The 27,392-nt window shown below is 41.4% G+C and overlaps 1 protein-coding gene across 2 annotated transcripts in view; it reads left to right on the plus strand.

Annotated features, from left to right (window-relative positions):
- Window positions 1-27,392, plus strand: part of PACS2 (phosphofurin acidic cluster sorting protein 2) — an 80,780-nt gene that overhangs the window by 22,974 nt on the left and 30,414 nt on the right. The window contains exons 7-15 of one of the 2 annotated variants that reach the window (XM_066623129.1): window positions 2,193-2,273; window positions 5,175-5,234; window positions 6,382-6,539; window positions 8,044-8,134; window positions 8,600-8,674; window positions 10,105-10,229; window positions 10,461-10,596; window positions 12,690-12,794; window positions 19,516-19,622. In XM_066623129.1, the coding sequence (XP_066479226.1) occupies window positions 2,193-2,273; window positions 5,175-5,234; window positions 6,382-6,539; window positions 8,044-8,134; window positions 8,600-8,674; window positions 10,105-10,229; window positions 10,461-10,596; window positions 12,690-12,794; window positions 19,516-19,622 (938 nt within the window). The remainder of the gene's footprint in view (window positions 1-2,192; window positions 2,274-5,174; window positions 5,235-6,381; window positions 6,540-8,043; window positions 8,135-8,599; window positions 8,675-10,104; window positions 10,230-10,460; window positions 10,597-12,689; window positions 12,795-19,515; window positions 19,623-27,392) is intronic. The other variant, XM_066623130.1, reaches the window with a different exon arrangement.

Genomic DNA, 27,392 nt, shown 5'->3' on the forward strand with positions numbered 1-27,392 from the left:
AGAGTGAGCGGAAAGAGGATTGGGCCTGTGGCGGCTCAGCTCTTCTTCCAGGGCCGCTGGAGGAAGGAAAATAAACAACTGCTGCAGATGCCTCTCTTCACCTCCACTCAGCTACTTATATCATTCCCCATCCCAACCTTGAGCTCTGATGTCACCTCCTTCCTGCACACTCATCCTATTTAAAATTAAAAGGAGAAGCAGAGTGTGCCTAGAGCATGCTCCATTCTTACTGTCTGTTTTGAACAGGAGAGGCATGGAGGAAGGAGGTGGCACTGGAGCTTAAGTTAAGCAAGGAGGATCATTGCACCCCCTTTCCCTTGTCCAACCTGGCTGCATTCCTAAGGAGAGCTTTTGGGGTGGGGGACAGAATTTACATGTGGTTTCAGGCTGTACTTTGTTTTGGACCAGGCCTGGAAACCATCCATTGTAAAGCTGGATATTTAATGTAGTTTTCATAAGTACACGGGTGTGAACTGATTAGCTTTCCCATATGTCATGGCCTGAAATGTTCTTGCCAACTGAGAAAGGAGTACAACTACTGCAGCTCACCAAAAAAGTCCATGCTTTAAAAAAATTTGCTGGTCTTGGCATCTTAACTACTGTACACACCAATCTCTTTTGATTATATTTTACAAATACATTTGTTTGCTTTTGGAAATGGGAAAACAAGCCTTAAGATACTGACTTGAGAATACCTTGAGCTTCTAAAGGAAATGGGAAACATGAGCTCTTGGGTGAAAAATATCAAGTTCTCCTGTGTAGAAGTCCTAAGGTTGGGAAATCTTTTTAACAAATACGGTGGCAGTCCCATCTTGCTGCCTAGAATGAAATGTTTATTTCATATATTTGTACCTTGCCTTTCTCTTTCCAGAAGGAGGCACAAGGCAGCTTGTAATAAGTGAAAAATGAGAAGCAATAAAATGGATTCAAGAAAACAAAACTACAGTAGCAGCAAAAAAGAAATATTTGAAGGGACTAAAAGTAGCCACAGACAAATCAAAGCTAAACCTCAAGAGCAAAGTAGAACAGATATGTTTTTAGTTATACCTGAATATTGGCAAAGAGGGAACCAACCTGATCTCAATAGGCAAGGAGTTCCATGTATTGGGTGTGATGGTGGAGAAGGCCCTCTCCCATATTGCCACCATCTATTAGTGACAGAATAAACAACCTGACCTTCTGGTTCCTCCACCCTAAACTTGTATATAGATCTTTAAAGATAATCAGAACCTTAAACTGCACCCAAAAATAGTCCAACAGTCAATATAACCAATATAATAGTAATGTGACATGGTCAAACCACTTCACGCAAGTCAAAATGTGTGTAGCTGCGTTTTGTCTCAGTTGAAATTTCAGGATGGTCTTCAAGGGCAGTCTGTTTCTGTCAGTTGCAACCATTTTGTGATTGGCTAGGATGTCAAAACAAGTTACAGTACAGAAAAATCTGCAAGACTTCTAGTATCCATTGCCCTGTGTTGAGGACCCACTGTGCTTGACATGTTGTGACAAGGAAAAATTTTCAAAGGAACGGGATACCACTTGGAATCGGGCTTTTAAATTTATGTAGCAAATTGTACTGACTCTCTAGTTCAGTGATTATCAACCAGTGCCATGGCACATTAGTGTGTTGCAAATAATCTGCAGATGTGCTGCCAGAGATTTGGGGACGGCCATTTATTTATTTGTTTGTTTGTTTCATATGTACCCTGCCTTTCTCCCCAAAGGGACAGAAGGGACATTGGGGGATGTGAGCCCCTTGCCCACAATGCAGTGTGCCTTGTCAATTGTAAAAAAACCTGCTAGTGTGCTTTTACAATTTTAGCTCCTTGTCAGTGTGCCATGAGATGAAAAAGGTTGAAAACTGCTGCTCTAGTTTGTTGTCTCTGCTGAATGCAAAAAAGTTAATAGATACCAATAAAACAAATTTCCAGTCTATGAATAACTGGATCCCCAATGAATCTATCATTGTTTTCGTTTGTAAGTATGTTCAGTTTGAAGTAGAAGCACACAAGTATATATATCTGGCTTTGGCTTAGAAGGTTTACACTGGCCTGAACCAAAGGTTGATATCAATGCATTTGGAAGGCAAGTTTTCTCCCCAGATTAAAGTAAGTAGAAAGTTATAGATATGAGTGGATCTGCTAATCCTTTACTGAGAAGGCAATGAGTTCATTTTTTTTCTTTCTCTTCAGGATTTGGATGATGATGAGTATGAATTGGGGAAAACAAAGAAACAGCGGAGATCGATAGTAAGAACAACATCCATAACCAGGGTTGGTGGAACTTAGTTTTACTAACATCAGTGAAAATTTGGATGAGATGTCTGAGTTGCTTGAATGCATTGGAGTGAAATATAGGAATCTTTTGAAAAAGTGGAAACAAAGTTAGAAGTAAGGCTGATTGCTCAGCAGACAGAATCTGTACATTAACGAGTGGCAGAGTGGTATTATAAGCAGAGTTGCTTAAAGGAAAAAGTGGAAGCAGGAGGCATAGGGTAGATCAGTTGACATGCTGTTGGATATAATTGTTAATATATTTTCAGTGACAAATGCTACCCTTGGAAATACTTTCAACTTTGGCCACAACCCTAACCCCTTATGTCAGTGCTTTCCAGCACTGACATAAGGGCAATGGAGCTCTGAGGTAAGGGAACAAACATTCTCTTACTTTGGGGACACCTCCATGAGTGACACCCAACTGCAGGATGCAGCACACATCCCATTGGCACCACTATGCTAGTGCTGGAAAGTACTGACATAAGGGGTTAGGATTGCACCCTTTATGTATTAACCCTCCCAAACCAGGAGAGCTGTAATTTTGAGTATCTGTGTAGAAATATTGAAATTTTTTTCTCAGAGTTTGATAATGCACTTTAAAAAGATTATGCAAGTCTGAGTTAAGATATATACCTAAATATTTAATTGGTTTATATTTCCATCCAATATCATATTTCACCACTCAGTGTTTTTGTTTATCACTGATATTAATTTCCATTGCTTCTGTTTTAGTTGTATTTATCTTTATAGCCTGATATTTCACTAGACATCTGAGTCAGCTGCTGAATTACAGGAAATGAACAGTCTAAGAGTGACATGTCAACATTACATCATGTATGAAGGGTAGCAGGTTGGCAGTAAAGGCTACACTTAGGATAGTTTTGTTTTGATTTTTAATTCTGGGGTGTCACTTGTGGGCCTTTTAGAGTTAAGAAGTATAAATTTTTGTCCCCCGCTTTCTTCTGTGGCTTTTTATCATATTGGGTGGCATGGGCAGAAGTCAATAAAACTTTTTAAAAAACTCTTAACAGCCTGATTTTAGGCAGAGTTAGGTGTGCCAAAGCCCATGGATTTCACTGGGCCTAGTTTCCTGTCGTTTTACATAAGGTAAGGCTGTTGATGACATTCAGAATTGGGCTATCACCATATTTAGGTTTAGGAAGACAAACTCAACAGACAAATTACTAATCTGGGTCTTTTGTTGGGGGAGTTGTATGCATGCATGTGTAGTGTGTGTCTTTGGTAGTGTGTGTCTTGGCTGATTTACTAGAATCATCTGAAGTTATTGCTCTAGTGTGCCCTCTCTGCTCTCTACTTGTAATTGACTGTAATTTGAATTGCAGCCCCCCCCCCCACCATACCCACAGGAGTTCCTTTCGGGGAGGGCGGATACATAGACCACAGATACACAGAAACCCTACGAAAATTGCAGCGCCCATGCCTCCCCACACACCCTTTATAGTACCTTAGTTTTTGTGGAGTCAAACTGGAAGGATGAATGTTTCTTGATTTAACAAACAACTTCCTTGCTGAACTGAAGAATGTGACGTGCAGGCAATCAGCCTACATGCTAGAGGAAGACTAACTGAACCTTAACAGGAACTTCCTGTTAACATTCAGTTAGTCTTCCTCTAGCGTGCAGGCTGGTTGCCTGTGGTCACGTTCTTCAGTTCAGCAAGGAAGTTGTTTTGTTAAAACAAGAAACACACTTCCAGTGTGACTACACAAAAACTAGGGTACTGTAATGAGCTTGGGGGCCTCACAGATCTGTGGATCAACAGATAACTGAATCAGTGGATATGGGTGGAACCTATATATGGTTGAGTGGACCTTCATTATCTATGGGCTTGGCATCCACAGATTTGAATATCCACATATGGCAAGCGTGCAGTTGGACGGCCTCAGAGGAGCTCCCGAATATGACCAGAAGTTGAGTCCTTGAAGCTTCTGAGGAGGCCTGGTGGCCATGTATGACCCCCAGAGGGCCAGGCGCAGCCCCCAGTTAAGCAGTTGCAGTACTGTGCAGGCTCCCTGTGGATTTAATTATCTGCTGAATTTGGTATCTGCGGGGTGTGTGTGTGTGTGTGTGTGTGTGTGTGTGTGTGTGTGTGTCCTGGAATGGATCCTCTGTGGATACCGAGGACTCACTGTATTATAACTTGAATTATAAGGCAGAATAGTCTTTTGTCTTACAGCAGGAGGCAGGACTAGATGACTTGTTCCTGTATCATTCTGTTCCAGTCTCTTTTGTTATAGAAATAACTCATCTAAAAACAAGTTAGCTGTAGGTATAGCACACACCACCTAATGCAGGCTAGCATTTTTTATGTTTGTGTCTCTGAGGGTGACAATTCTGAAAGGAACAAGCTATTCGTAATTTAGGTTACATACTCAGGATCTGCATGTGTAAGTCAGTGCTCTGACTCCATGAGTAGTTGTAACAAGTCTGCATTTTCTCAAGTGTTATATGTGCATGGATTGCAGATTCCATCAATTCCTTGATTTCTCTGTCAAGTATGTAGTAGATTGAATTCCAGTAGAAAATGCTCCATGTTTATTAATTATCAGCTTTCCCTCTCTGTGCTAGGAGACAGAAATAATGTGATGTAACATCAGCTTTAATACAGCTGATTTGAGATGAACAGCAGGACAAAATGGCCCTCTGGTTTTTATTAGTTAACCATCTAATACAAGCAACTAATGTCCAACCAGAAATTTCAGTTTCTGGCTCAAATCCTGGTTTTGTTATGAAATCTACTCCATTGCTAAGGAGTGAGCAACAGCCAGAGTGAGGTTGTGAGATTTTTTGTGTGTTTTGGCACTGTTATGATTATGTATTACTTCCACACGTAGTGGAGTTTTTTAGTGTCAAACTGATGTAAGCACTTACGTTTACAGCAGCAAAACTTCAAGCAAAAAGTGGTGGCATTATTAAGAAGGTTTAAAGTATCAGATGAGGTAAGTTGTCTCCAACTACTTCCTGACCTTCTGTATTGGTTTTACATCATCTGGGAGGCTAGGGATACTATGTCCTTAATGCTGGGCTTACTTAATCATCCATATGTGGGATTGCACAGGGGAAAAAAAGTTGCTTATCTGTAGCTGATTTCTCAGGTAGCTTTCAGGTAGCTTTTCAGGTAGCTGCAGTCACAGAACCTTCCTTTGTTCTCTGTGGTTGGCATCCTCCCCAAATCTTTAGGATGCTCTTTGTGGCAGTATAAGGAACTAAGTGGGAAACAGCTCACACCTCATTTAAGACATGGTTATGTATCTCTTGTGGAGGAAAATTTAGAATAAAACAAAGACCAAATTCTTGAAAGAAACAAGATTTCTTTCTGTCCGCCCCACACAGAGCCAATGCTAACCCAAATCAAAGGGAGGGTAAGCACAGACTGAAGAATACAGGAAGATGCATGAGATTTGATATTTCATGTAGTTTTACATTTCGTTGGTTAATACTTTACAGTCAATCATTTCTCAATAATAAAGAAATATAATGTTAAGGAAAATTGTCACACCAGTAATTTACATTTAATTATAATATCCTGAAATAAGCCTTGACATGTATCTGGAAAATGTTGTTATCAGGGTCTACCATAGGCCATAGCTAATCACGGGCTGATGTTAGGTCTCTTTATCTGTATAAATGAAACTTTTGTGGTCTCATAGTTCCGGTACAATGCTGACATTGGTCTTAACCATGTTCTTGTACCCTCTTATCCTTTTGTCATAAGACTGAAGCAGGTTTCTTATCAGTCAGCAATTTCAATATGCCCTTTCTATAATGCCAATGCAAAGCTCTTGACTCACTGGTCAATAGGTCATTTGCTTTTACTGGGTCCAATTCTGGATCCCAGGGTCCAACTTTCTTCCACACTCTTGATGGAGGGAACTCAAGCACCAGTTCTCTGGCTAGAGGTTTCAAAAGTTCCAGAGCTGTTCTACACAGTCTCAAATCTGAAATGTAAAAATGACCACACAAAGACACCTAGTTACAGGGAGGCATATGTTTTTCCCTTCATCTTGGGGAGAGTAACTGGACCATATCAGCATGCACTCCTTGTAAATTTGTTGCCTGTTGAACTGTCTGTTATTTTGGGCCTAGGTCTTGGATTCTGAGCAGGATCCAGCTGAACATGTGCCAGAAGTAGAAGAAGATCTAGACCTTCTCTATGACACACTCGATATAGAAAACCCTAGTGATAGTGGCCCTGACATGGAAGATGATGACAGTGTCCTCAGCACTCCTAAACCAAAGCTAAAGTAAGAGGATTTGATGTGTGATGGCAGTCTTATTGATTCCTAGACCTATTGCCTGTTGTGAGAAGTCGTGGGAAAGCAGTAGGGGCAGTTAGAGTAGAAAATGTGGGAGTTCAGCAATTCATCTTGTCAGTTGATTCTGTGACTTGTTAGTAGAACATGCTCACCCTGATATCTCTGGAAAGCATCCCAAATGTGTGCTTTTCTTTGTCCCATGTGGGAATCTGAGATTGCTAAGTTGATGACCCCTTGGCTATATTAGATAAGGAGGCAGCGAGTGATTTAGGACAGTGTTCTTCAACCTTGGGGTTGGGACCCCAGTGGGGTCACAAAGCCTTAATTGTGGGGTTGCAGCAATGAAATACATTGAAGACCACTGAACTAGAGCATCGCCAAGTAAAGGAGGAGACATCTGGTGGATCCTTTCAGGTACCAGGTGGTTATGTCCCAGTCCTGCTCAGGTTCTTAAACAGTGGTACTAAAATAGCTTTCACTAGTGCAAGGCTTCATGGTAGCTCTTTTTCTTCTCTCTCTCTAATAAGAATATTTGGTTATATGAATAGTGCTGGGAGAGTGTTACAGGGACAGGGAGTGAGCAAAACCAATGGGAGCCCCCCAGTCTCATACTTTATTTATTGGGGTCGTGATATAATAAAGGTTGAAGACTACTGATTTAGGGTCAAACTACATGTAACACTGTATGCATACGTGTGTACAGACTTAGGTTTACTTGTGAATAGGAGCCATGCAGGCCTGTGGTTTGGATTGGTACCTCAGTGGGGAGATGGAGTATTTTAATTCTTTGCCTCAATGCTATTTTTCTGCTGAAAACTGCCAGTGAAAGCAGCAGTTCAGTTGTTCTCTGCATGTTATCTCAATATCTGATATAATTCAGAGCAAATGCTTTTTGGAACTTCCAGTTTTTAAAAGTTAAGATTTTCCTCTTAGGGTACTTGTATTCATCTCATAACATTGTCAGTCTAAGCTGGTGGGCAGCCCATTAGGGGTCTGTGTGTGATCTGTGAGACATTTTGTTATGTCCATACACAGGGTTGTCAGGTCACCCTCTGTTAGTGTACATGCTCAATTTCAATATTGTAGCCTTCTGAGACATATAAGAGCTACTCATGAGGCCCATTCACTTGCCCATCATGGATCTTCCACATTATATTCTAACACATTGTACTGTAGCGTGAGGATGTTGGAGACAGATTTTCCAGTGACAGCACAAGAATGTCTGAACAAGCCCCTGCATCTCTTTTGTGTTAATGATAAAGCAAAGATTGTCTTGCTTGATGACACTCTTCAGAGTTTTGTAGTATTATTCTTTCCTTCAGTGTCATCATGATGCTGATGGATAACATCAATAAAAGCTTCCCACATCCTCTGACATCATATGCACACAACTGGCTCTTCTGTAGACTATAGTCTTGGCTATGTTTAGAACTCTTAGTGAACAAACTGGTATGTGGTCTGTCATATGTTTTTTTTTTTTTTCTTACTGTAGACCTTACTTTGAAGGCTTGTCGCACTCAAGCTCTCAGACAGAAATTGGGAGCCTTCACAGCATCAGAAGCCAGAAAGAGCCACCCAGTCCTGTAAGTTGTGCTTTCAGAATCACTGCAAGGCAGCTATTTGTTTCTTGTCGCCAGTGAATTACAGTCAGTTAGTACAACTGAAACAATTGACTGTTTGCAAATCTATGGATTTGTCCTTAATTCACAAAATGCCTGCCCTTTTAAGTGAATGCTCAATTCTCTTTTAAGTGAATTTCAGACAAGGCCTTGTCAATAGTAAGTCCATTTAGAGAGGTTCTCTCTTCCTTCCCATTTAGATGTAACAGGCTATGTAGTATATCTGCATTATTTCATTAGAAAATTCAGTATGTTAAATGTTATGAAAAGATTGCATGATGCAATTTCAGGTAGACATCAAGGACTTGTTCCTGTGAAGAAAGAATCTGCAATATCACTGTAATGCTGCTAGGATCAGTGTTTAGGGAATAGCTTGACTGACAGATGCATACCACTTCTTGTTTTTTGTTTTTTGTTTACTCTTATCAGGTAGAGATTCCTGAAAAGATCAAGGGTCTTGGAAGTAAACAACCAGCAGATGGCATCTCAGACACAGTGTCTTGTGTAAGTGAATAGCTTTTTTAGTGACCACTGGAAAAAAAATCACTAATTAATTTGTAATTATACATAACTACAGTGTCTCTCTAATTTGGTAAAATTGGTGAAAAGTTGTGTTATAACCTTTTGTTATCTGAGAATTTGTGATTTGTTTTTTTTAATTTTTTTAATTTTTTCAAATTTTTTGGTTTTTTTAATTATGTTATTTAACTTTTTAAAATATATATTATATTTTGCAGATGAATAGACCAGGATGTTAGACTTGTTTCATAGAGCAGGCTGAAATTAGCGTTGATGGTCCTGCTGAGGGCTGGAAGTGACGACATTAAGTAGGAAGTGATGTCATTAAACATATGATGGCCCGAAATAAGCATTTTATTCTCATGTAGAAACTCATTAGCTGCAAATGACAGAAGATAAAATTTGCAAATATCAAATTTTCAAGGTGTGACAGAGCCCAATCATCATACGGGCTGGGAAAATAACTTCTTTGCGCCATATCCAGCCCACAGGTGTTATATTTGACATCCCTGCTCTAGGGGTTGTAGTGACTTCTCTCTTGATGATATTTTCTTGGGGTATACAGCTGTGAATCAGGACTATGATCTCAATCTGACTTTATTAATTAAAGAAAAACTAGGCCTGCCTGGGCTTTTGTCAGGCCTGGGCTGTGATTAGCAGCTATGGGAGAGTTAAGTCAGGACCAGAAAGCAAACTGGGAGTCAAGAATGAAGCAAAGAGTCAGAGCCAAATAGTCGCAGAAAGCACTTGAGAACCAAGGAGGCCTTGTTGCTCAGGCAAAATCGTAGCCTTTCCTATTCAAAGATGTCCAGTTGCTAGCCAGTAGGTGAGACAAGTTCAGAGTTCTGAGAGCCTTCTACTCTTGCAGCAGTCAGGTGTGCATTTCTAGAAGTTCTGCCGCATGGGACAGCCACTCACAGAACCTAAAGATGTTCTGTTCTTTAACCCAGGCAACCTGTTATGGCTAGAAATGCTACATATAATCTCGTCCTGGCTTGTCTAAGAGCACTTAGTGAATTTGTAATAGAGGGGTTTCTTCCAGGGACTTTCTGGCTCTCAACTTTTAGTGACTATGCTGCATGACTTAAGTCATCCCAGGGTATGCAAGCAAGTCTTTTTTCAGACCATGTACCAACTGCTGCTTCTGCAGAATAACCAAAAGAATCTGCACAGCAGTGATATCTGTTCTTCCTGCTGAAGTTGGAGACTCATTGGGGTTTGGGATCAGTGAGCTTTTCTTAGAACCAGGAAACAGGCAGCAAGAGAGACATCTTGACAAGAATAAAAACAGGGAGATTAAGTTATAGTCCCCTGATAAAAATGTATGATTTAAGAATTCATGACCATTCACAAGTACTCACATAGTGCAACATTTCTATAGCTTGGGGTCTCATGTAATTTTTTTATGTTTGTAGGATAATCAACAGCAGGAAGATACTCCAGAAACAGAACAGCTTTCTGCTCTGGATGTCTTCATTGAAAAGCTTCCACCAAGTGGCAGAATTACAAAGACAGAATCTCTTATAATTCCTTCCATCAGGTAACCCGACTAAGCCTCAACTGACACAACATTTGCTCCAAAAACGGCCTTATGTCTGGTAACAGGGAATGTCAACTTGATTTCTGTTGACTTGTGGCAGCTAAATTCTGTTTTGCGTTGCTTCCAGATTCCAAAATACTCAGATTGACAATTTATGCAGAGAGCTGCCATCTCTCTCTTTATTACTCTCCCCTTCATTATCACCATAAAGACAAAAGCATTCTTCCTTAGCAGATCAGAGGGAAAGCAGGTGGGTCGGAGAGGCAGAAGCACATCCTTGAAGGAAAGGCAGCCAGTGAGGCAGCAGAATGAAAGGGCCAACAGCCTGGACAATGAGCGGTCTCCAGACACCAGGCACCACTTGCAGGTGAGATGGGGTTTTCATTGTCCCAAGAGGCATCCTTCCTTTGACCCACTCTCATTTGAAATATCCGTGTAGTTCTTAACTCCCTGTGTTAGTCAGAAAGGGGTTTTTGGTATGCAGTTACGTTCCCTCAAGAGTAATTGTCCCCAGGTGTGTCAATATTTGTCTATATGTGTACAGATATAGTGGTGGAAATTAATTCTTGTCCTAACACCACCACTGAGGAATGGTTATCAAGCAATGATTATGTAACATCAAATGGTGATGATAATGAAGTGCTTTGAATGCAAAGCATTTTACATGTATTATCTTGATAGCCTTACCACAGCTTTACAACAGCAAGTATTATTATCCCTATCTTGCTGTTGAAGTATGCTTTCTGCAGTAAAACTGTTTATTCTCCACACAACATTTTGGATGTCTGTGGCAGCCTCTTGGCAGCCTCGCTCTGTCTAGATACCTTATCTAGTAATCCCAAGAATCCCAGAAATGAACCTTAGTCTTCTGGTGAAGATGGACTTAGCTGAGGTCATCCAAATCAAAAACTGCTGAAGGCATTAGGCTACATCTACCTCATTTTGGACCAGACTGGATGTTGCATAGGACATCCATGAACAGAATTTTGCAGCATGGATTTTGCAGAATTTTGCAGTTTTTCTGAACTTTAAAAGCAACTACAAGGGAGGGAGGACCCAATTTGGATCAGGGCCCATGGCACAGGGAAAAAGGGTTTAGCACCCCCCCATCAGTTCCTCAGTTTAAAACCTTCTCCCTGGTTTCTGTTTACCCCATGGAGCAAAAGCAAAAGAGGTTAAATTATCCAGAGAAAACTGAAGATTTGCAAGAAAAGTTCTATGCCACCGCCTGCTCCCACCTATTGTCTCACACTGTTGCTCAAAAGTCCTCCATTTATCTGCAAGACCAAGGCAGAATCAGTTCAGAACCTTTAATCCTTCTAGAGTACTCCATCCAAGGATTACAGTACCCCTGCCCTGAACTCTTTGTCAGGATCAGGACAGCAGAATGGAAAAGACAGAACCTTACACTAGCCAGTAAAGATGTTTACCTGTTGATCCTCAAATGTAGTAGCATGTCCTTCAGGTTACATCTGATGAAAGTGGCAGTGTTATGTTTCACCACTGTCACCTCAGCCCATGGAGGTAGCCTCTCAACCAAACTAGAAGAGCTGACACTGGAAAGGAAGGTTTGAACGTTTTTGACTAAATGAACATTAATTATCAGTTCCATCTTTGCTAGAGCATTGGGTGAGTGAGACTGAATGAGAACAATACCACCCAACCCAAGCCTCTTATGGATAAGATATGCAGTTTGCCTGCAGCTGCCTTACTTAGTTCATTTGTCCTTGAACACCCTTCATTCTGACAAAAATTTTCAGATACCTTGTGATCCGGATCTCTCACATTTTTAAATCAAGAATTAGGAAAAGCAATATATTGTCCAAGATGAAAAAAAGGAACGACTAGCAGAAGCTGTCATGGTACTTCTGTCCCTTTCATTCTTCCTACCATTCCAGAGGCCATACACCCAATCAGAGTGAGGCAAAGGCAAGCCAACCTCTAGCAGAGGAAGTAACTCCAGCATCACCAAGACGTCCACCACAGGCATCCGAAGTGGTAAGGAGGGGATTCAGCTGATGCCAGGATGCCCTTTTACCTTCAGCAAATCAGATATTAGTTCATGACTGAGTGACACTAGAGTACCTTAGATCAGTGATTCCCAATCTTATTGGCACCGTGACCCACTTCGTCTTCTGTGGTAGGTCACAATGCTCCTGGTTGTACCGGAGATGCCTCTTCTGGATTGCTGCAGGCTGGCAACCTACTCTAATGGCTTCATGGGCCTTGGAATGGCCTACAGAAGTCTCTGAAAGCTACTTCTAGGGCCTTGATGCTTGGCTGTAGCAGAGTGTATTGAGGGGGCTTTGTACTGGAATTTGCAAGATTTCTGAGGGACTAGTTTATAGGCAAGCATAATATGATTATGGTTCACCACTGGTTAAATATTTGGGCAGTAGAATTTTTCCCGAGATCTGAGATTCTCTGGCATTTTTTTGTGTTTCATATTTGTATTTACAGATCCCTAGGAAAACTGTGTATGACCAGTTAAATCACATCCTAATCTCAGATGACCAGCTACCAGAAAATATCATTCTAGTCAATACTTCTGAGTGGCAAGGACAGGTAAGAAGAACTAATGAGATCCCCTTATGGTTATTTTGGCATCAGTCAGTAGTGGCCAACTGTCAGTTCCCAAAGCACTTTTGGATTTTGTATGCAGTATGTGCCTGCATTTGTACAAGTAATACTGTGCATGAGGGCATGTACTTTGTAACTCTGAATCTTTTATTGTGATATTATGTCAACCTGACTGTAATTGGTCTTTGTGGCTCTCAGACCAGTTTGGACAATAGAGGAACCCTGTGAATGCAGAAGTTGGTCCTTACGACAGAGATAAAAATTTTCCTCCCAACCTTTATTGTGTGTGATTACTTCATAATGTGAGCCAATATCTTATAGAGCTGTCTTTTATTGGGTTGAAAGCAAGAAGTAGACTATTGTTGTTCCTTGACAAGATAGACTTGTCAAGAGGAGGGCCAACATGAACACCAGTCTGCAACATGGGATCCATCTCCGAAATCCCACACACCTGGGGCAGTGCCCACTGGTAAAAGAGATGAGCTCATATGTTTGGGGCATAGCCAAACAGTGAAGGGGTGGAGCCCACAGTGAGAAAAAAAAACTAGATATAAATGTAGTTTAAACTAGTTTCCATGTACATACAAATCCCCGGCCACCGAATAAATCAGTACGTGATACCAAACAGCACAGATCATCCTTAAACAATCCAGGCTCCGTATGTATCGCAAACACAAGGAAGAATTGCATGACTCAGCTAGTTCAGTGGATAGTGTATGTGTGCGGTGGGCCCTCTTTATCCGCAGGCTTGGCATCAGCAGATTATCTTGGATTAATTTGCAGATTTGAGCCCGTGACTGAAAGGCCTCAGAGACCTTCTGGATGTGACTGTGTCTTTGAGTCACATTTGGGAGGTTTTCTGAGGTGCAAGGAGGTAGTGGGTGGCCTCTCCATACCTCAGAAGGCCTCCCAGAGGCTTCTGAAAGGCACTTCCAGTTTGCCAGCGTGCCCCTTCCCCCAACTGACTTCATTATCCACAGAATTTGGTATCCGTGGGGGGGTCCTGGAATGGATCCATTCCAGATACCACTATATAAGCACACACATATTCAGCATGTGACCAAGGAATTAATTGGTAATTGAATGTGTCCATTTTCTGTGTGGGAAACACTAAAACAAAGAGTTCCTAGTCAAAAAAATATTCAGAATGTATAGAACAGAGCTCAAATCTCATGCAAAAGTACCAGTAATGAAGTGAACTGAGCCAAGCCAAAAACCAGGGGAGTCCGTGGCAGCGAGCATTCAGAATCTATGCAAAACAAGAAAGTATTCAACTTGTAATGTGGGACTATATAACTTTTCTAATTAATAATGATGCAGAACAGTGTGAAAAATTAAAATTTTAGATTAACGTTTGCTTTTTTTTTCCTATTGCAACTGCCTCCCTTGCTTCTCCTGTTGACTCTCTCTCTCTCTCTCTTGCTTCCCACCGGACTCAGAAACCCAGATCACCAGTGGCTGCTCATGGCATGCTACTGAGTCACTTTCTGCTTCACTCTGACCCACCAAAATGCATGCTATACGCAGATATGCACAATGCTACTGTTGCTGCTTCCTCTCTTTCAAGCCTTCCTGATTTCCAAGTGGACCCCAGTGTACAAGGCTAGCCCAAGATATTCTGTTGTGTAGGGCAAAGATGGCACTTCTTCCCCATTACACATACAAAACAAATGCCATGAAATCATAGGTGATGGTATTGATCTAATAGATCAATAGAAAACTCCTAATAATAAAACAAATAGAAACTAATAAAAACTAATAGAAAACTCCTCAGGCCAAAGTTAGTAATGCTTTCTTTAGAACTAAGAAACAAGCATTAGATAGCAAGCCTTTTGAGTTCTTTAGAACTCTTTACAAAGCAGATGCTCAACAAAAGGATGGGGCAGATTTTAGGAGCCACAACAGACTACAGTTTGTAAAATCAAAGATGGAGCTTATAGTATTTCTTGCAGTTAATCCATCCAAGGTTCTCTTCACCCCATCTCCACCAATTACACAGCACATGCAGGCTATTTTTCAGGGGGGAGCTGTGTTGGTCTCTAGCAGCAAAAACAACAAAAAGTTTTGTAGCACTTAAAGATTAACAAAAAAAAATGTATTGCAGCATGAACTCTCATGTAATGAAGCCCACTATTAGAGCTCAGCCATGGGCAATAATTGTACAGAGTCAGAAGTTAGGACTGGGGAACAAACCAGGAGTCAGCCAGGATGGAGAGACAAGGTGGGCATGAGGAACAAGCCTGGGATCAAACCAGGAGCCAGGACAGAGTGAAAAGCTGGTATTCAAAACTGAGAGTCATAGGAAAGTAACCACTGGAGACAAAGAAACCTTAATGTTCAGGCAATGATTCAGTTCATCCAGGAAGCTGGATCCTTTTCCATGAAATTCGATGTAAATTGGATGCATGTTTGGATGTAAAACCCACATGATTTTGCTTATTTGTGTGATTTGTATAGGGTTTTTTGCCAAGAAATCTTCAAGTACCAATTTTTATTCCACGAGTTCTGTTCTTCCATGTGGCTTTTGAACAAATGGTTGCAAAACTAATGTGGTTTCCAATATCTTTGGGTTTCAAGACCTTGGAGGAGGTAAGATGGTGCTCTAGACCAACTCTGGATAGAGCCCTCCTTCACTACAGGTTGACCTTGCTTTTGGCTTTATAGAGTATCCATCTCTACCCCCTTGCAAGTAGGAAAGATAGCAGCAAAAGCAACTTTTTCTTGATCTTTTGCTCAGTGAATCTAGTTGGAATCTGGGTGTCTCGCTGTTTTTTTATATTACTCTATCTGTGCCTACTCAGAAGTAAGTCCCATTGTGTTCACTTAGGCTTAGTCCATGAAAGTGTGTTTAGATTGCAACCCAAGTCACAGGGAAGGAGGATTAATTGCAGGCATTCCCCTGTCAGGTTGCTGGACTCCTAATTGGATCCTCAAAAACTTCTGGGGAGGGTTGTAGTGGCAGCAGACAGGAAGTTTGATCATGGAGGGACCTGAAGCAGTCTGTGTGCTGACTCCACAGGAGGATTATCTTGTATACTTTAACTTCCATATTACAATACAGCCACATATTACAATGCAGTCACAACATCTGAAGTATCTGTTGTTCGCAATAGACACAGCACTTTCAATATCCCATGCTTTCGTTCAGTATCTCCTTGGCACCAAGGGTCTTTACATAGCACATGGCTGTGGTCACTGCATTCTTTTGGTGTTGAGGGATAATGGTTTTTCCTACTTGGATGACTGGCTCATACTTGCAAAGTTCAAGCAGCAGCTCCTGAAACATCTGGACTTCACTCTCTCTACTTATATCTCTGGGCCTATATGTCATCCACAAGAAGTCTCTACTGGACCAAACTTAACGAAGCCTATTTATAGGAGTCCTGCTTCCTGTCTCCTAAAATCAAGGAGAGAATCAACATTCCATAATATTGTGGAATTTCAAGCACTGCTATCTCAACCTGCATATTGGATTCAACAGCTCCTAAGTCAAATGACATCTACCATGGTTGTCATTGTATTGGCTTGGCTGCACATGAGGAATGCTTAGAGAAATGCTTCCTGTCATTGTTCAAATTTCAGGTGCACTTCCAATGCTGGTGGCTTCTCATTTCTGACCACATCATACACCACCTGATATGGTGAATGTTTCTAGCCATTCTCTTTGAGAAACTGTCTTTTTATCCAGGCACATCAACCATGACCATAACCATTGATGTGAGAATAGAGCACCCTCAGAGTCAGTGTGACTTAATCACCACAAGAAAAGAAAACCCATAGCCACATATTGAAATTGCTGACCATTTTCAGAGCACTCAAGTCTTTCCTACCACATTTGAAGGCTTAAGTCATTATGTCAGACAGCACAACAGTGATGTACTGTGTGAACAAATAAGGTGGTATGGCATTGAGAACTCTTTCTGCCACATGGCATGCACAGTGTGAGACTGGTGTGCACAATACAGTATCACCCTGACAGCTGTCCATTCAGCTGGGGAATCCCAACATCTTGCCAGATGTCCTCAGCAGAGTGAAAGACTAGGCAGTTGCACATAAGTGGATCCTTGACATTGAAGCCTTCTGCTATACAGTTCATCATTGGGATAGACCTGCTGATATTTTTGACACCAGTCAAAATGCCATGTGATAACACATTTTGCAACGGAATCGAACTCTATAGGATTTACATACTTTCCTAGTCCCATGGGAAGGAGCCCTTTTCTCTGTGTCCCGTTTTCCCTGCCGAAGTCCTCAATGCATGTTAAGCACAACATGTTAGACACAAACTGCATCCTGATTACACCCTGGTGACCAAGGCAGATATGGTTTGTGTCTCTGCTTAGGATGGCGAAGGGCAGTATCTCCACCTCCCCTCCTGCCCAACCTTTCTGTTCCAGAACAGAGGTTGAATTACACCGTCATAATCTTGAGACACTGAGGCTGATGGTGTGGAGGATCCGACCTTAGGACTCCTCCACCCAAGAAAACAAGGAAGCGGTAAGTCTGTTATGTGGGGAGGATGGTGAAGTGTGACTGGGGAGGAGGAGAGAAGGCGGAATTGCTGTATTCCTACTTCTTCTCTGCCTTCTGCAAATGAGACTGCTTTTTATTGTGTTTGGAGCGAGGAAGCTGTGGTCATAGATGGGTAAGACTATGATTTGGGGTCATTTAGCTGCTCTGAATGAATTTAAGTCAACTGGGCTAGATGAACTGCATTCTAGGGTGCTCAAACAACTGGCAGATGTTATCTCAGTGCCTTGGTCCATAACCTTTGAGAACCAAGGAAATGTCAGGAGACGGGAGGCAAGCAGACATGGTCCCTGTTTTCAAGAAAGGGAAAAATGAAGATCCGGGCTGCTTACAACCAGTTAGCTTGGCATCGATACTTGGGAAGGTATTAGCGCAAATAATTCAGCAGTCTGAGCATTTAGAAAGATCCTTATCAGTGATCTCTATGTAGCTAGAGAAGGCTTGTAGCATGAGAAATATGAGACTGGCGGGGTGGGTAGTATATAGAATAAAAGCAGGCTTCAAGCTCAGCCTTCTACAATATTTTTTTTAAGTTAAATATTTATTCAAGAAATCAGAGTTTTCAGATAAAGAAAAAATATTAAAAAACAAGCAACTGGCTTTTGAAAGAAAGCATAGCAATAATCTTACTACCTGACCATATGCTGTTGGTCAAGGTGGCCTTGAGTCTTAGTTGTTCAAAAAACTTGCAGATTGTGTCATCTTTTCAAAGAACACAGCTGTAAGCCACTGGTTCTCAAAGTCCTTCTCAGGAGGACGGAACCGCTTAAGTCTTTGCAGGGGTGGGGGGATGGCAGCAATGCGATCCCCAGGATCACGCTGCTGCTGAAGTTGATGGGGGAAGTTTACCTTCCACAGTGCCGGCCTCTGGTGGTGCGGGGAGCCCCGTGGAGTCTTCATCAAGGCTCCCCAAGCCTCTGTAAGTGTAAAAAGAGCAATTGGAAACCACTTCCGGTTTTCAACTATGAAACTCGGTGTGGTCTCTGATGGTGTTCTTTACACTTACAGAGGCTTGGGGAGCCCTGTGGAGAGCTCCCCGCACCCACCAGAGACCGGTGCTGCAGAAGGTAAGTAAACTCTCCGATCTGTCCAGGCAGCACTTGATCCTGGGGATCACATTGCTGCCATCCCCTGCCCCTTCAGGGACCAGAGTGCTTCTCTGGCTGGTGGGTTGCGTAACCCTCCAGTTTGGGAACCACTGCTGTAAGTGGGCTTTCAGAGAAAATTGTGGCTTCAAGTGAAGAAGCTGCCTTCTCATAAATCCCTTTTGATCTCCTTTTCAAGATGAAATATATTGTTTAGATCCCTCCTGTCCCAAAGAGAGACAGTAATTGAGAAAGCCTCATCCTTCTTAGAGCCCCAGACCCAATAATTTTCAGACAGGGAGGGAATCTGCATAGAAAATAGTATAAGCTTATGAAGTACAGTAGTCTGGCTATTACTCCTAGAGATGCAGAAACAAATAATCTCAGCCATCCCTGCAGTAATTAACAAATCCTCAACTTGCAAAGGAAGAGATTTTGAAGGTAGCAGACAGTTTACACTGGGAGTCTGAACAAGGGCTGTATTGAGACGAAGTCATCCAAAATGGCAACAAGCATGTGGAATCTGAACAAGGGCTGAATTTAGATGAAGCCTTCCAGAATAGTGACTTTTAGACCAAATTAGGTTTCCTCTGCCCTGTCTCTTTTATGAATATCTTTCTAACCATTTTTTTATTTGATACATTGCTGCTAAGTAAGCTCTTAAGATGACTTTAAAATGATGCAAAAATATATCTGTTTTAACATTACTGATCTACAACAGCATTGGACTGATGCCAATTTGACACAGTTAATTAGTTTGTTCTATTTTGAGGATTGAGGGGTTGCTTTTGTTTTTCTAGTCTGGTCTGAGAAGGCAAGGAAACCTCTCCCCCTGGAGAAGACAGTTCAAGGTTCATGACCCTGCGTGTTCTTCCTGAGGGAGGTGCTATCACTAAGAGTTTGGAATGCCCTCCAAGAGTCACTTAGAACAGGGATTTGTGATAACAATGTTTTTTGTTTCCCATGTTGCAGTTTGCTTGAAAGAGTGCGGGCCAGTGGCAGCTCACTGTGCCCATGTTTGAATCAGCTTATGTCAATGAAAAGCATTGATCAGAAGAATCTCTTTTGACAAACTTGCATATCCTTCTCAGTTTCTTTCAGATATCTTGCAAAAGCATGCCCTTCCAGTAGTCTGCACGTGCTCTTCTGCTGATATTCAGGCAGCTTTTAGCACTATTGTCTCCAGAATACAGAGATAGTAAGTTATTATTTTTTTGTTTCATTGTATCATATGTGCTCCCTGTTCCCAGGTCTACTCATCACTCCACTTAAGCCTTCCAAAGCTTTGGTGTAGGCATAGCAGAGCTGTCCAAGCATTATTCCCAGTAAAAGTATGTCTATGTAATCAAGAGGGTCTGAAGTTACTTTCTTTGCAAATGCTTGGAGACAAGTTAGTTTTTCTGAAACAATTTTACCTTTCCATTTATTTTATATCATGCGTTTTCCTTAATTAAAGCAAAACAAAACAGGGAACTCAAGGACACTAATATAGCAACATCAAAATAAAAACAAGTAACTAAAAGCAGCAATGTAAAACAAAAGAAGATTGGAATAAAAATGCCTAAAAACTGTCATAAACTGGACAGCCTGTCATATCTGTAACCCTAAGGAGATACAACAGTTATGGTGCTGCCACCAAAAAGGCCTTGCCTCTTGTGCCTGCCAAACAAAATAAAGACAAGACTCAGTGAGCAGGGCTTCAGGAGCAGACTTAAGAGTTTGGTCTGGTTCATACTGGAGTTGTGGTCCCTAGAAAAAGTAATCTTGGCCCCATTTGGACTTTAAAAATCTGTACCGGCACTTTAATTAGTCAGAAATTGAATTGGCAACAAATGCAATGACACTGAATAAGAGTAAAAGAGGTTATGCCAGTATTCTTTCTGTTTTGAATTAGCCCCCTTTTTGCCAAATTTGATTCTCCCAATTCCTTTTCTTGTTTGTTTGGTTCTGCAATCTCTTTTTCTTTTTATCAGCAATTTAATAAACTATTTGAATCTGCTTTGTTAAGAGCAAAATCCATGGCGTGTCACACCTCCTTGCTCTGTAGGTGCTACTGTGAGAGTGATTTTGATAACCCCGCCTGAGGCTCAGTGTTGTTCTAGGAGGCAGTTCTACCCAGGAGCTCCTCTGACTATCCTGATCTCCTGGGCTGGTGGCAGCAGATTCAAACTACCAAGGGTTTTCCCCAATAAGCTGTGTGTCCAAACAAGTGGAAGAGAGGGGAAGGGAATGAATGTGCTGCACTAGGTGCTGCTACCCTGGATCAGCGTGTGCCCTGGATAGCTAACAAGCTATGTGTAGTATCAGCATACCAGTCACACTTCAACCATACCTCCAGATGACCTCATTAAGCACTAACCCATTTTTGCCATAAATGTGCACATTTGGTCCCTGTTGCATATATGCAATGTTGGGCAGAAATGGCTTAATGTAAATGTTGAAAAGCATGGCAAATAATATGGATTCCTGAAGTAATATGCAAACCAGTAGGTGTGGGGTAAAACAGTGGTGTCCCAGCATCACTTTCTGGGGCTGACCTGCCAGGAAAGACTGAAGGCATTGCAAAATATTGCCTCCCAGTGCCATTGCTGCCATGTTTTCCAGGAGAAGATGCCATGGTTGATGGAATCAAAAGGTCCAGAAGAATCAGCAGGATTGCACTTGTCCTGTCTTCTAGCATAGCATGTCCAACATGGTTTTAGTCCCAAATGCAGAGTAGAAGCCAGATTGGGACACATCCCAATAATGAGTTTAATATGTCATTTGTATTAGGAATGGCAGGAAAAATTGTACAATGAATCTAAGGAAAGGAATTTTCTGGTAAAGGGAAAAAATGCAGATATGGCAGAAGGAAAGGAAAGGCTCAGCAAACTGTTAAATAGCATCTGGCAAGAGGAGACTGTCTCTCTGTTGTAAAGCACCAGGGATGCTCAGTGTACCTCAATGAACAAAGTAATGAATGGCCAACCCTTCCTTGAACTGAATAACCAATGAAAAAGCCTTCTAAAAACTTGCTAACTAGAAACAACAGTCGCTCTGTTATTGAGCTGGCTTCACTGTGTGAATGCAAAATAAAATGAACAGCCATTAATTCTGTCTGGAAAGATTCCATGTACTGTCCTCTGGAGGAATGCTGATCTTGCTGATTCTTGCTCTGCATTGATTGTATTTCCATGTGTGTAAAGAGGACAAGCAAGTCAGTTTACATCCAAGTAGGATATTAACACTGTCCTTCACATTCTCTCTTCTGCTGACATGAGTACTATGGTGCACTGAGTTGCTGTATTTGTTGTTTGCAAAGAGAAAAGATTTAAAACTGAAAAATAAATTTACCTTTGTGGCAGTCACAAAGATAATAGGTACCTGGCACGTAGCACAACTAGTTACGAAAAAATATGAATCTGGAACAGCAGGACTTCCTTTCTCCGAGATCTTTCCACTTAATTTCAGTGTCTTTACCAAATATGGTGGAACTTGGAACCATTTAGTTTTCCTTCCTGGAAGTCTAGACCTTGCAGTATAGGGCCTTTTAAAGAAGCAAATGAAATAGCTAAATTAATGAAGCCCAAACTAATTCACTTAATCAAATATTTCTGTTGCCTTTCTGGTTATTCCTTCTTTGCTACTACTGTACGTAAATCAAAATTGAATAAAATTGCAAAATAAAAATGAGCAACCCACAAGGTATGTTTAAACAGTATTTATTTAAAATACATATATATATACTTTGCCGATTAGTGACTGCAGTAAATTTTGTTCTGAGTTTGTATGGATATAGCAAATATTGCAACTGTGAATCTATTTATCATGGTTAGATGGAAGTTCTCCGACAGAAAGTCTAAGTCATTAGTAATTGTAATCAGAATCCAAGAACAGTTCTGTTCAGTGTAAACATCATAGTATGTAAGGACAAATGTTTTCACTTATCTGAGCTTTCCAAATACAGTGGTACCTCACATAACGAATGCCCCGCGCAGCGAGAAACTTGCATAACGAAAGCGTTTTGTGAAGTTTGGTAACTCGCACAACAAATTTTTATGACCCGTGCTTCGCAAGACGAATTTTTTTTTGTTTTGCTTTGGTTTGTTTTAAGGGGAAGATCTTCATGTCAGTTTATGATCCCGTTCACCCTAGTAAGGGGCGGATCTTCATGTCAGTTTATGATCCCGTCCACCCTAGTAAGGGGAGGATCTTCATGTCAGTTTATGTAAGTAAGTCCCATTGTGCTTGCTCCCAGGAAAGTGTGCACAGGATTACAGCCTTCAAACTCCCCACTCAGCATCCCCCCCCATTGCTCATTCACCCTCTCGCTGCCCCATTTCCTTCACGTTTCCCCCCATGATCACGGCAAAAGCAAGCAATTGAGTGCAGCTGCTCTGTCCTGGGGAGGACAATTGTGCTTAGAGCACAATCCTGTGCGTGTCTCCTCAGAAGTAAGTCCCATTGTGCTTGCTCCCAGGAAAGTGTGCACAGGATTACAGCCTTCAAGCTCCCCACTCAGCATCCCCCCCCCCGTTTTTGAAATCCTCTGTACAGTATGTATGCCTTTAAAGAGCACTTAATAAACACTTTGTAAACCAAATTTGACTTTGTTCTGACTTTTCTTGCCCATAGGAACGCATTAATTAAATTTCAATGCATTCCTATGGGAAAACGCGCTTCGCAAAACGAAAAACTCGCATAACGAAAGGACTTGCGGAACGGATTAATTTCGTTATGTGAGGCACCACTGTACAAAGCTATTCTCTGAAAGATCTTCTTTATAGCATCACTCAAGATATTGTGTAGGCATGGTCTTGGATTCTCAGTGTGGACAAGCCCTTTTGCAGAGCAAAAGATGTTAAGTCATGAAAGTAATTTTCAAGAGAGTGCTTTGTTTCAGGGAAACAAAAATGTAGAGAAAATAAAGATTGATTGTTTCTATATCTTGGTTAGAGAAATTGTCTCTTAAATTTTGGGGGGACATGGTCCGAACGCTAGTGGTATCACATCTGACATTTTCTGTTTACATTGAGAATTGTTTCTGGACAGAATTCTGTTTTGCTCTCAGAACTGTTTTTCCTATAATGTCATCCATTTTAATTAGTTTATAGAAATACATATGAGATAACTTGAGAAAATGGCGTTACACTGTCATAAATTACTCACACAGAGATCTGTGTTAGGAATTTGTCCTGCTGGTATACCACGTGGAGATCTTGTAGAGACCTTAGAAATGTATTCTGCGGAATTTTCAGCTGCGCTGAGTCTGTGGATAATCAAATTTTATTCCTCATGACAGTTGGGAAACTTGTGATCCTCTTGAGAAAGTGACCCCCAGATCGTTAAACCTTCATACCTGACCTACAATTATGTTGTTTGATGATGTAATGATATTGTAACATGAAATTACTAAGGTAAATTAAGCAGCCAAAGGTTATTGGTGTGCAATACTTGCAACTGTAATGGTTTTGATTGTAAAACTATATTTTATCACTGATGTAGCCAGGGGCAGCTCTGCCTGGGATAGTGATGCTGTGGCATCATTTCTAGGTTCCGAGGAGGGTGGAGGCGGCTTCTTGATGTTACTGCTGCCCCACATTCCTTCTCTAGCAGTTTGCCGGCCAACATTTGGCTTTTGCGCTGTGCTTGGATGCTTTCAGTAGCTTGGTAGAAATTGAGAGTTGGCTGGGAAGTTGCTACTAGCTCAAAGCCTACAAAGGTGGAGGAAAGGGGTGGTGAGCTTTCTTCACGCACTACCTTTTGGCTAAGCTGCTCCGAGGACACGAAGCCACCTGGCCGAGCTCTAAGCAACTCAGCCGAAAAGGGGGGGGGTGGCAGAAGGGGCCAGAAGGGGTCTGTAAAGAAGCGAATAAGCAGACGCTCCAAGCTGGGCCAAGTGGCTTCCGTAAACTCTAAGAGGCAGTGGTCGCCATCTTGGCTGGTCTCTTGTGGTACCTCTTAACATGATGTTCCCGTGTGGTGCCCAGGGGAGACTGCCCTCCCCCCCGCTAGCTATTTCACTGTTTTATATTAAAAGCAAATCAATCCCCCCACCCCAAAAAAAATCCATTTAGTAAAGCCAATTTGGATGCATAAAAAAGAAAGCTCTATACATTGTCGGAGAAGGTATTGGGAGAAAGTAAATTAACTGAAAGGAGTAGAATCTAGTGGTTAGTACGTATGCTCTCTGCTTTCCCTTTTTATTGGGTCAACAACTAAATATGGGAAGAAACTGGTAGTTTCTATCCACTGCCACCATTCCAGCCTAAAGAAACCAGGCAATGGATTATCATCTGGGAAAAACCTCTCCTCCCAGGAGAGCACAAACCCCAGGGGTTCTTATTTAAAACCAAGACCACAGTAGCATTTGAAAGTAGTCAGATGTAATAACACTGCATTCCCATTGACCATGGACTAGGCAGGGAAGTATTTTTAAAACTAGTTTATTTTAAAAATTCCAAAGTAAAGGAATTCAGCTAAATGCAGAAATGGGGGAGGCAGGAAAAGTGCAAGCAGGCTAATGGAAAGTACCTGAACTTGGTTGGATGGACACAGGAAAAACTTGATCAAATATATATGGTATCTAGTAATGCCTAGCAGAGGGAACTGAGAGCTTAATCAACAGCAAAGAACACAAAACCCCAATACATAGCAACATAGTGAAGCTTGCAAGTGAATTGGAGTGAAAAAAGAGCAGACCAAACTAACTAGGGAAAGTAAGTTAGATTTACATGTGAAGAAAGGTTGGAATTAGCATCTGAAGGAGGTTGTATTATGTAGATTTAGGATACAGTCCTAACCCCTTGTATCAGTACTTTCCATCACTGGCATAGCATTGCCAATGGGACATGTGCTGCATCCTGCAGTTGGGTGTCACTCATGGAGGCCTCCTCAAAGTCAGGGAATGTTTGTTCCCTTACCTCAGAGTTGCATTGCCCTTATGTCAGTGCTGGAAAACACAGTGCTGGAAAGTGCTGACATAAGGGGTTAGGGTTGTGCCCTTAGAGGTGTTGCTGGCCTCTTGCAGGATTTTCAGTGTGGGATGCTCCAGCAGAATTCTAAATACAGAAGGGCGAGGGGATAAATTTTTTGCTAGTGTTAAGCTAGATGTCTAAAGGAACATCAAAGCTGAGAATCTGTATGCTAAGAAAACCAGTCCTGCCTGATGTCTTGAAGAATCTCTCTTGGTGCCAGAGAAGAACTTCAGAGATAAGAAGGATGTGACAGCTGTGTAATCAAGAGAGGAAGTGAAGATGTCAAGTTTTTTTTTCTTTCTTAAAGATCAAGAGATCTCCAATTTTTTATAATGGTCATGGGCTGAGGGAAATTTTTTCTTACCAGACACCTGGACGGCCTATGTGGAAAATCACACAAAGGTAGAGAGTGCATCATCTGATTGGAGGAGTGGAGACCACCTGGCCCTTCCAAAAGTGCATCTTTTACTAGACAGACAAACTTGGCTGTCCAATTAGTAGGAAGTTCTCTACTCCAGACAGGGAGAAGGACCGTGGATCCATAGAAGCACATAACTTGGCTGATTAATGGCATTTCAAACCAAGCCTGCTGCAGGCTGCCATTGTTCCAGCCACTGTGAGATGCTGAACTATCACAGGAACTTCTGGGGGATTAGCAGTGTCCAAAAATAGGCAAAAAATAGGGGTCAGCAGCATTCATTACACCTGTTCATTGACATGACCATTAATTTGTGGTGAGCAGGATACTTTCCAGACTACATTCTTTGTTTGGGTGTAATAGACCCTCAGCTGGCATTTAACTCTAAAATTCTACCATAGCCACCTTAGTCCACCTTGGACAGATGTAGCAAGACCATATCTACTGGGTATAAAAAGAGATTCTGCTTGTGAAATGATAACTGATTCTGAAAAATGGTCTGAGTACCTGAGATTGAAGGTACATGTGCCTTCTAAATTCCCTATAATTTTTTTCTGCAACAGTACAATTTTGGTTTTCAGATCTGTTTCACAAGGTGCTGAGTTAGAAGTCTGTATTTTATCCTACTAGAATGGGTGCGAGGTCTATTGTCAGTTCAGTTGAATCTACTCAAGGACAAGGCCATATAGTTATTCTGTATGTCTTTTAAGGTGCAATCTGTTAGCTGTCCAAGCATCTGTAATAATTTAAGCATAACTTGGACTGAATGCATACCTGCCTCCATTTTGGCAAAAACTTAGATCTATAATAAATGCGTTCAGGCTATAAGGAGCACTTGAGCAATAGGGAATTTCTAGTAAGCAGATCCTGCACAGAGTTAATGAAGTCAGTCAATAGTTCACTTAGATTGGGAGAGTCCCTCCTCCCAGTGTTGAACTTGCAGTTTTTTCTGCCTTCTTGTAAAAAATAACAGAAAACAAACAGTAAAGTTATCTTATGTATTTTTAAGCATGACATATATAGTTCATGTTGAAATGGATCTGTATTAAAAAAAAAAAGGTTAAATTCATTTGTTCTGGCAGAAGAACAGTTTCACTAAAATTCTCCTACTTTTCCATCTGCTTTGAATAGAAATTATAAAAACTTGAGGTATGAGAAATAAGCAGTGGAATAAGACAAAGGTACCCAAAACTTCTGTCCCAAAGGCTCCCTTGGGTCTCCTTTTTTATGCTTCTTATGGTAATAGTACTGAGGTGACTTTGGGCTGTCCAATCAGGGACTTTTGGGGACAGAACTTTCTTGAAGGGGTCTGGTTGCTAGCCTTCCTAGTTCTTACTCCTCTTACTGGGGATGCACAGTTGCCCTTCGTCAGCTTGATAGACCTTGCTCTGTCTGCAAAGGTGTTACATTCTTATCTTCCATTGATTTGTAAATCTTGTTGACTGTTGTTTACTCACATCCTTGCAGCTAGGAACTGCAAGCCACTTTTCTGTTACTGGCTTAGTTTGGTTCAGGCTCTACATACTACTAGGTGGTGTTGGTTCTCACCAGCCAGGAGTCAGGTTACAGTATCCTCAGTAGTAAAGGGATTTGA

This window comes from Tiliqua scincoides, chromosome 4 (genome assembly GCF_035046505.1).
Source record: "Tiliqua scincoides isolate rTilSci1 chromosome 4, rTilSci1.hap2, whole genome shotgun sequence".
In the NCBI taxonomy this organism is placed as follows: Eukaryota; Metazoa; Chordata; class Lepidosauria; order Squamata; family Scincidae; genus Tiliqua; species Tiliqua scincoides.